Source organism: Rissa tridactyla, chromosome 14, assembly GCF_028500815.1.
Source record: "Rissa tridactyla isolate bRisTri1 chromosome 14, bRisTri1.patW.cur.20221130, whole genome shotgun sequence".
NCBI classification, from domain to species: domain Eukaryota; kingdom Metazoa; phylum Chordata; class Aves; order Charadriiformes; family Laridae; genus Rissa; species Rissa tridactyla.
This window is the reverse complement of record NC_071479.1, coordinates 15,413,064-15,422,355: the sequence shown is the minus strand read 5'-3', so window position 1 is coordinate 15,422,355 and position 9,292 is coordinate 15,413,064. Positions and strand designations below refer to the sequence as shown.

The 9,292-nt window shown below is 58.0% G+C and overlaps 1 protein-coding gene across 1 annotated transcript; it reads right to left on the bottom strand.

The window, feature by feature from the left end:
* Positions 1 to 4,165: 4,165 nt before the first annotated feature.
* On the bottom strand, positions 4,166 to 5,588 carry LOC128917490 (adenylate cyclase type 10-like). Its single transcript, XM_054220675.1, has 3 exons — positions 5,439 to 5,588; positions 4,455 to 4,793; positions 4,166 to 4,218 (listed from the first exon to the last, which is right to left on the bottom strand). The coding sequence occupies exons 1-3, from the start codon at positions 5,560 to 5,562 to the stop codon at positions 4,175 to 4,177; spliced, it is 507 nt and encodes a 168-aa protein (XP_054076650.1). The 5' UTR covers positions 5,563 to 5,588; the 3' UTR covers positions 4,166 to 4,174.
* Positions 5,589 to 9,292: the final 3,704 nt, after the last annotated feature.

Below are 9,292 nucleotides of genomic sequence, written 5' to 3'. Positions count from 1 at the left end.
CCTACCCCCAGTTTAAAAACTGCCTCTGCAAGGGAGAAGAGGCGGGTTATAGTAGTAGGCCCAATATGCCGCGCAGACCCTCTTGACAGGGAGGTATGCTGCCTCCCCGGGGCCGGGGTCAGGGACGTCACTTGAAAACTTCCCAGCCTGGTTAAATCTCGCTAGGGGCATCAAGGATAACAAGAAAAACTCCTATGAGTACGTCACGGGTACAGGCAAGACTAGGGAAGGTGTGGGCCCTCTCAGGAAGGACACAGGAGACCTGGTCACCCAGGACACAGAGAAGGCTGAGATGCTGAATGACTTTCTCGCCTCGGCCTTCACCAGCAAGGGCTCCACCCACACCACCCAAGTTGCAGGATGCAAAAGCAGGGTCTATGAGAATGAAGCAGCGCCCACTGTAGGAGAAGATCAGGTTCAGGACCATCTGAGGAACCTGAAGGTGCATAAGTCCATGGGACCAGATGAAATCCATCCACGGGTCCTGAGGGAGCTGTCAGATGAAGTCGCCAAGCCTCTTTCCATTATATTTGAGAAGTCGTGGCAGCCTGGTGAAGTTCCTGCTGATTGGAAAAGGGGAAACAGAACGCCCATTTTCAAAAAGGGAAAAAAGGAAGACCCAGGGAACTACAGGCCGGTCAGTCTCACCTCTGTGCCTGGCAAGGTCATGGAGCAGATCCTCCTGGAAACGCTACTAAGGCACATGGGAAATAGGGAGGTGATTGGTGACAGCCAAGTCGGCTTCACCAAAGGCAAACTCTGCCTGACATTGACAAATGTCTTACTCTTTGGTGTCTTTGGTGAAATTACAATAGAAACTGTGGCGGCTCTCTGTCAGTGAACGGACTTATTTCAGAGATAACTCACATAATACGTGTGCTTATTTTTGAACTTCAGTACCAATGTACCTTGACAGAAGAGGCTTGAAACACAAGGAAGCGCCTTCCTTCCCCGATTCTTTCAAAACACGCTGGATTCTTTCAAAACTGCTTGGGATGGGAAGTGGCTAATTGTACTAATATTGACTCCTCCATCCAACAAAGAAGGAACTGCAACATGCCATTACAAATTCTACTTTTGTAGCCCTCCAAAACACTGTCAAGTTGCTTTACAAATGCTAATCAATGTCTCCTGAAGTCTAGTAGGTTGAAACGCTCTGGCGATACCACTTGACTTGGTCATTGCAGAGTTGTATGGCGGAGAACAGAACTCCTGAGTTTTCATAAGAACCATTTTATTTGGAAAACAAATATACAGCTCTGGTGACAGAAGAAGTCGGTAAAGTTGTCCTGAATGGTCCCTGTTTAAGAAAAACATCTGCCACGCTAACTGCACCTGCAACAGCACCTGCAACGTGGTCTCCATCTGCGTTTCCATCTTCAATTTTATCTGCATCCGCACCGGCATCCCCAAAGATGCCTTCCTCTGAAATGGTACCTGCATCAGCAACGCTCCCTCTGTCTGCAAGGGCATCTGCAATGCTCTCTGCACTCCGGTTGTGTCTACATCTGCAGTGGCGCACGAAAGGGTATCTGGTGTGGCATCTGTCTCTCCCATGGCATCTCCGTCTGCAGTTGCATCTGAAAGACTACCTGGTTTCTGCAAGGGCGTCTGCAGCGGTATCTGTGTCTGCCACGGCCTCTACAACGGCATCTGCACCTGCAACGGAATGGGCGGTGGTATCTCTGATGGTATCAGTACGGGTGTCCCTGCCTGTATTGGTGCCGGCGTCTGTGAAGGTCTCTGTACGGTGCCTGTGTGCCCAATTGTACCTGTGTCTGCGTCTGTGCTGGCATCTGTCTGTGTCCTAAGTCTGTGCGTGGCGGGAGTTCTGCTGTCCAACAGGAGTCCAACGCCCTGTCCGTGTTGGCCTTCATGCGCGCTGCCAGGCGGGAGAACCTCCGTCCGCTGGAAGTGCCCTCCAGGCTGAAGAGGCGCTCCAGTAAGGAAAGGCAGCAGCTCTGCTGCAGCAGCCAGGCCAGCCTCTTCATCCTGCTGCACGAGAGAAACTGCTGGGCCCAGAGGCTCTCGCTGTACAGCGCTAAATCAGCCAGGGCTGGGGGAAAGCAGGGCGGCGGACAAGCCAGTCGCACCTCCTGGGAGGAAAGGGAGCTGATGGAGAGGAAGGGGGCAAACAAAGCAGTGCCGCCAGGGGAAGCTGACCGCTCGAGAGGGCGCGTTGGCGCTACAGCGCCCGGGGGCCCAAGCAAAGCTGGGAACCGGCAAGAAAAGGGTTATCGCCCTCTGAGCTTCCTCGCTCTCACACCTCACCCCCACCCACTGCTCCTTCCCCGGCTCCTGGTCCTGCCTCCAGAGCCCTGCCCCTCGGTCAGCCTCTACTCCCTGTTTGCAGCTCTCTGTCCCCAGCCACCACCAAGGCCCTGCCGCCGTCGACGCGTGCCGGCAGGCACAGCCCCAGCTGTGAGCTGCTTTTTACCCAGGGGGGAAGGAGCGTGCAGGGGGGAGGGAGTGTGGGGCTCTGTCGTTCCCCATTCCACCCGCATATCGCTCCTTAACCCCTCGGTCCTGTAAGGGCCGTGCGTCAGGTCACGTGTGGCCTCAAGCCCAGGCAGGTCTGGGACCAGGTAGGAAATGGCTCTTCCTCCCCTAGGTTCTCAGTTCTGCTCCTTACCGGCCCTTCTGCAGAAGGCAGGCTGCTCTTCTCACGTAAGCGACACAAGGCAACTTTTCCACCTGAGCCTTGACAAAGGCGCCAAGGAAGGTCTCGGGGAAGTTCCTTCTGAGCAAGCTCAAAGCCTGCCTCATCATTTTCTCTGCCAGCTGAAGGCGTTGCATACACCAGCAAACCTGCAGAGGAAAAGGGAAACACCCTGATCTGCTCGAGTCGGCCAAGAGACTGCCGGAGTCTGCCGGTGGCTGGTGATGCCAGGGATAGCCCCTGCAGCCGGGGAAAGCATCCAGCTCCATCCCCCAGGACATCCCTCCAGACCTCCCCATCTCTTTACCTCCCCTTTGAGGCTGAAGAAGGTGGCCTCTTCAAAGCAGGCTATCGCAGTGGCTTTCATCTTCCTCAGGACCTCCGCTTCGTTCAGCTTCATGAGGGCCTTTGCGCAAGCACAGAGAGAGCAGGCGAGCGTGATGCAGAGCCCATGGCCGGCCTCGTCCTCCCCTGTTGCCTCTGGCATCTGTCTTAAGAGGGCCCGTTTCTCCCCCTGCTGATGCCCGCCCCAACACAGTCACGCCGGCTCAGAGCACAGGCACCAGTGCTCCTTCAGATCCCCTCCCTGCTAATTCCCCTCCTGCTATGGGCACGGTGGCCTGTGTCTCCGTCCACAGAAGAGGCAAGCCGGAGGAAGAAGTCAGGCTCTGACCCCAGCATGTCCCTTCCAAGGCCCCATCAAGGCATGCCCTATTGCAGCGGTGAAGTTGTCCTGCCCAGAGCCAGCTGACTGAGAGGACTCCGTGCACGGTGGGCACTGGCGAGCGAGGCAACTCACCATGTAGCTGTTGGAGACGTGCAGGTAGGCAGCAGCACACTCCAGAAGGTAGTAAAAGGCTCGGTCGGCATCGCCCATTGCCACGTAGTGGCGAGCCAAAGGCACAAGCACCGATTCCACGATGGCTCGGCATTCACACCAGTGTGTGCCGTTGTGCTGCCTGTCGGTCTCGTCGGGCAACTCAGTTGTCTCTTCGCCCTCTGGCAGAAGCCGCTCCGCCACACTAGTCAGAGCACCGTTCCCAGGGGAAGAAGAGAGCAAAGAATGCACAGGCATCACCTACACTGGTCTTTTGCCCCACAGAGAGGCCATCAAAAGCCCTTTGTTCAAAAGAGAGCGCGAGCCCACGGGCAGGCATGACTCCTACAGCTGCTTTGTAGCCAGGGAGAAGAAGACAAGCTGGGCTTTCTGTCACCTCCCCCAGGCAAACCACCTGGCTCCCTTGTGGTGGCTTTTTGCCTGCAGATCTTGTAGCGCTCCTCTCGAGGAACTGGAAAGCAAGGCCTGCTCCAGGGTAGTGTGACCATCACTAGGAGCCCACGGGCTTCCTCCAGCACTGTCTCACCTCCGTGGCCATCTCTTCCCCGCTCCCACCTCACAGAAAGCCTCTTCCTTAAGCTAGAGTCACAACCGGCAGGCAAATGCCAGCGCTTCCTTGGTCTCCTCTGGAGACCCCTGAGGCCCCTGCCTTTACAGAGAATCAAACCCTTGTCTGCTCACCCAGTTTCCTCCTCCATGAAAGCCTGCTGCTCTGCGGCATCTGCAAAGAAAACAGGGGGTTAGACACCTCCTCGCCTGCCCCAGGGGAAGAGCTGCTCTCGCTCTCCCACTGGGCTTCAAGGACCCTTGCGAGGGTGCCGACACGCTGAGCAAAGTCTGCGGTGGTTGTCCTCAGCGCCTGGGCTCGTCCCCGGCAGACCTCCTCCCAGCCGATCCCCAGCATACACCCCTGGGCTCCTGGAGGGCCCGGGCTGTGGAGCACGGTGCACAGCGTACCCCCAGTGGCGTGGGTCCTATCCTGCTTCAGCTCTTCTCCAGCCAGCACCAAGGCCTCCCAGCTGCATGAGTCGCCTCCGTCGGCAGGGTCCCGACAGCTGCCTCCGTCCTGGCTGCTGGTGACGGCGAAGTGGTGGAAGGCGACAAACTCCCCTTGGCCGCAGCTCCTGCATTTGTGCGCGTGCTGCTCCAGGAAGGCGGCACACTTGCCGTGCAAGGCGACTCGCTGCCTCTCGGGCCACAGCTCGTACGCAGCCTTCTGCAGCAGCGGGACGCAGAAGGCCAAGACGCCAGGCTGCTGCTCCTCGGTCCTCGTGCTGGGAGAGGGCCTCTGCACACCTGCAAGGCAAAGGGCCTTGGCATCAGCCCCAGCTCAGGGCCGTCGCAGCCGGGGCACGAGAGTCATGCCTTGGCGTGCACCCTTGCCAGCCAACCAGCACTGCTGCACACCGAGCCTTGCAGCACGGGGCAAAAGGGCCCAGCTTGCCTTGCTGACGCTAGCCCAGCCCCGCGGACACAGCGCTCAGCTGCGTTCCAGGCAGGAGCTGGGCATGTCACCACCAGCCCAAGCAAGCCCCGTCCAGCACTTTCTCCCTGCTCTTGGCAAGGCAGTCCCCAGCCTCCTGAGCTTCCTCCTGCGCCACAGGGGAGTCAAAGCTGAATAAAAGCCCGTCAAGGGCCCCGGGGCAACCTGGAGAGCATCTTTGATCAGGTGGCTGGGAGAGGATGTCAGGGACTCCACACGCCCTCCCGTGCCTGCGCTACGAGCAGCACTCGGGATGGCACTTGGTGGGAACCTCCCTCCAGCGCAAAGCTAGCGGGCTTTGAGACTGACCCGTAAGGTCTTTGAACAAGCCATCGCAAAGAGCCGTGCCTGCCTGAGCCCCAGCCACCCCTCACGGCAGGGGAAGCGCACCATGCCCTGGGGAGCCCTGCCGGGACACAGCTGGGAGCTCCCTTGTCCACCTGCCCGCTACCACTTACTGCTCTCCACCTGCGAAGAGGTGGCTGGCCCCTCGGTAGGATCTTGCACATCTTCTGGCACCTCTGTGTTTTTCAGCCACCTCAGGATGTTGTCGCTCACCAGCTCGTCCAAGGAGGAATTCATATGGGTCCTGAGGCCAGTGGGAAGGATGTGCAACAGGAGCTGGGTGGTAAACACCGGCCCGATGATGGCTGCAAACTTCACAACCATCCGTGTCAGCGGCTGCATCCGATCCAGCTGAGTCAGCGCAATCTCTGTCAAGAAGAAACAACACGTCTCTCTTGCCTCTTCCCCATGCTGAGGCTGGAGAGGCTGGAAAGTTTCAACCCATGAGATGGGGTAGACTTTGGCCTCCTCTCCTTGCGGCTGCACCTACTGGGCAATCGCAACCCAGGGTAGGCATCTTCAAACTGGCTCCGCTCCTGATGGAATCGCAGGCCATGAGGCCTGGGGAAAAGCCAGATGCTCAAACAAATGCTCCCCCACCGAGGGCAGGGAGGGCAGGACCCAGCAGGTATGCGCATCCCATGATGTGCCCTACCAGATCTGGAGTAGGCTTTTGCCCAACAGCGCACACAGAGAACTTTCCCCACATCACAGGTGGACACAGAGCTCCCCACAACGCTTGCCTTAACTTGGCCAGACAATACTATTCCTTTCTCTTGGTTTTCTTTTTTTTTTTTTTTTGGACAAAGCCACTTCACAGCAGGAATACTTTAGCATGATGTTTCTTCACAATTCATAACAAATGTCTATGGCCAGAGAGGTTTGGTTTGGATTAAGTGCCTTGAGACCAGCATTAGCTGGGGAACTTAAAAAGAGAACAGCAACACAGATGCTGCGTCAAAGTTGGGACAGAGGCAAGTCAAAGCCTTTTCCCAGCAAAGTATTTGTTTTGGTGAGAAAAGGGAGCCATTTCAGTGTTGCACGGATAACCTTTTCTCTCCTACCTGCTGATGGAGAGCAGCCAGCAGGCTCACAGGAGGGGAAAGCGGCTGCCTGCAGCCCCAGGCCTGTTTCTGGTCTGACCGGAGCCGCCTTCCCAGCAGAGCCCCCACGCTGAGAGGGTGACTCTGCAGCACACGGATGCCCGGCCTCCCTCCAGCCCCTGCCCCGGGAAGGAGCCCCAGCACAGCCGACAGCCGGCAGAGCGGCGCTCGGCTCCTTACCTTTCAAGGGGATGGGCAGCGCGGTGTTCTCCAGGGTCACGCCTGGCCTGAGGAGGCAGACCCTCCCGTCATTCCCCGCCTCGGAGCTCCAGGTTGCTGCGAGGGATGAAGCCTCGGCTGCAGATGCTGGGCGGAGCAAGAGAGCACCGATAAGGCAGTTCGCAAAGCGACTCGCAGCTCGCGAGCGCTTCACGATTCACTTGGGATGGGACAAGTCGCCCCTGACATGGTCCAGTGCCTGCCCTGAATGTGGTGGTCATGAAGCAGAGCAAAACAGTTCCCACCAGTTCCCAGCCAGGGAAACTGCTGGTGCTAATGCAAGACGTGGCCTCAGTCCTGGCTCTTCCCAAGGCCGCGGCACTCTGGCTGGCATTGCTCTCTCGGATGGCATTACCACCGTTTTCTTCCGTTACCGGCACTCTTGTGGGGATTTACGGTTTGGCATTCAAGTTTCCTGGGCTCGTCCCTCACCTCAAGCTGGCGTTTGTTCTCAAGTGAGCTAGCCTTTGGCCAAGTTAAACTGCATGCCCATTGGAATGCCTAAGAAACACCACAAGCACATGTGCTTCGGAAGGATTTCCCCTGTGTTTTAGCCCCACAACCCCCGCCCCAAGAATGTAGGTCCCTCCGAGCCACCAGAACTCACTGCCCCTGCTTTGCCTGTCCCAACAGGAAGGCGCACAGGAGCCCGCACCTCCGCCAGACCAAGATCTGACTCTGCCCAGAGCCACGGGGGAACAACGGGGCAAGACTCTGCTGTGGAGAACACGCCACAGCAACTCGCTAGTCGCAGCCAAGGTGCTTACTGATCAGGCTCTCCCAGTTGTCCTTTGCTTTTCCAGACTGCCTCCGGGTGCAGAACTGGAGCATGTCGTTGGCACGAAGGCAGCGCAGCAGCTCCTCGCAGTAATATGGGATCCCTGAGCTGGTTCGGATCAGGAACCTGCACAGGAGCAGACCCGTCGGGGACCAGCACAAGGAAAGTAAGGTGAAACACAGTTCAGGTGGGCGGCCAGTCACTCAGGCATACCAGGGTAGCCAGCATCTTCATCACAGCTACACCTCACTTTGGAAAGGGATCGTCCTCCCACTGCCTTGGGATTTTGTGCCCCCTGAACCCTCCAGCCTTTGCCGAAGTCCACGGGAAAAGAATTGCGGACAATGCCCAAAGCGCAGAGCAGCGAGCCCTGCCTTTCTTCTCCTCAGGAGCCTGGAGAGGATGGACCTCTGCCCCGGGGAATCTCCCCCACAGCCCAGCCACCCAGACCAAGGCCTTTTCTGTTCACACCCAGACACAGCTGGGCTCAGGACTCTTCCTCCCTTCCTCCCTGTGCGGCAGCCAAGGCTGACACCTCCCAGGCTGGGTGTCTCGGGAGTTGCCCGCTCTCAGCGCACACCCACCAGGGTGAGGCATAACAAGCCGCCCACGCCTGGCACTCGCTAGAGTCCGGGATGCTTCTAGCGGCCCTGCGCTCCCTTGCCTGGGGGGCTGATTCCCTACCACGGTCAGCAGAGGTTCAGGCCCTCAGGAAGAGCTCCCCTGCCTCCAACTTACCTCACCAGATCCCTGGGGATGCTGACCACTCCGAGCTCCTTGCAGACTTTCTGCATCACAACTGAAGCTTTCAGCTTGTCCAGATGAAGATAAGTGATTTTCTGGGACGTGGCGTTGTCTGCTGCGGCTTTGCGAAAGCTCTCTGTTATCTCGTAGCCTGGGGCTAAGCTCATGACCATGAAGAGGGAGACCTTTTGGAGCACGGGTGACATGATGAACCAGGAGTCAGGGTCGATGAAATGGGCATTGTCGATGACAAATATGCCAAAATCTCCTGTAAGGGTCTGAAAAAAAGCAGGTTGCTCTGAGGGGAATCCAGTGGATTCTCAGCTGTCTTGCAGGGGACGAGATTTAGCCTCCGTCTCTTGAGAGGATGCTCTGAAGTCTCTCCCCAGCCACTTTCCCGCTCGGAAGCTTACTGACTCTTTGAGACTGGAGGGTCATACCTAACATCACTTGCCCTGCAGAAGGAGGGAGCTCGGGCAAGGGAACCCAGAAGACATTGTTCCTCCTCCAGGGCACACTTTACGGGAGGAAAGTCCTCGGGTGTGTTTGTGGGGCTGCGGGGGGAAGTGGGGGGGCGAGGGCTTTCTCGGGCTCTGACGGGCCATGACCCAGGTGCGCAGTCATCCCGCCTGCTCACACCTCAGTGGTACAGAGCCCGCAGACGGCAGGGTTTTTCCTTCTCTGACCCAGGGGGAAGGAAGGAGAAATGCTCACCTTCTCCAGCACTTTCACCCGAGTCGAGTGCAATTCCAGTCTTCTTTGAGTTTCATCCATCTCGCGAACATTGTCCGAAATGGGGAACCGGCCAGAAAAGCAGAGTCAGGGAGAAACACGGCTCCGGGGCTCGGCACACCTACCCAGCACGCAAGACCGCAGAGCCCACCGTCTCTGACAGCCTCAGCACCTCACCTCTGCCCAGCACAGGGGCAGGGAGCCGCAGCGGGGACTCCACCCAGAGCCTAAAGCAAAGGCCCTCTGCTGAGGGTCTCTGCAGAGCTGGGGCTTGGGCTGAGCCGGTTCTCTGGCTGTGGGAATCGTGGGCTGGCTGGGGCAGACCCCTCGCACAGCGGTGACCTCGGCACGAGGTCAGGAACAGCCGCTCTCCAGTGCCACTTCCAGGGTG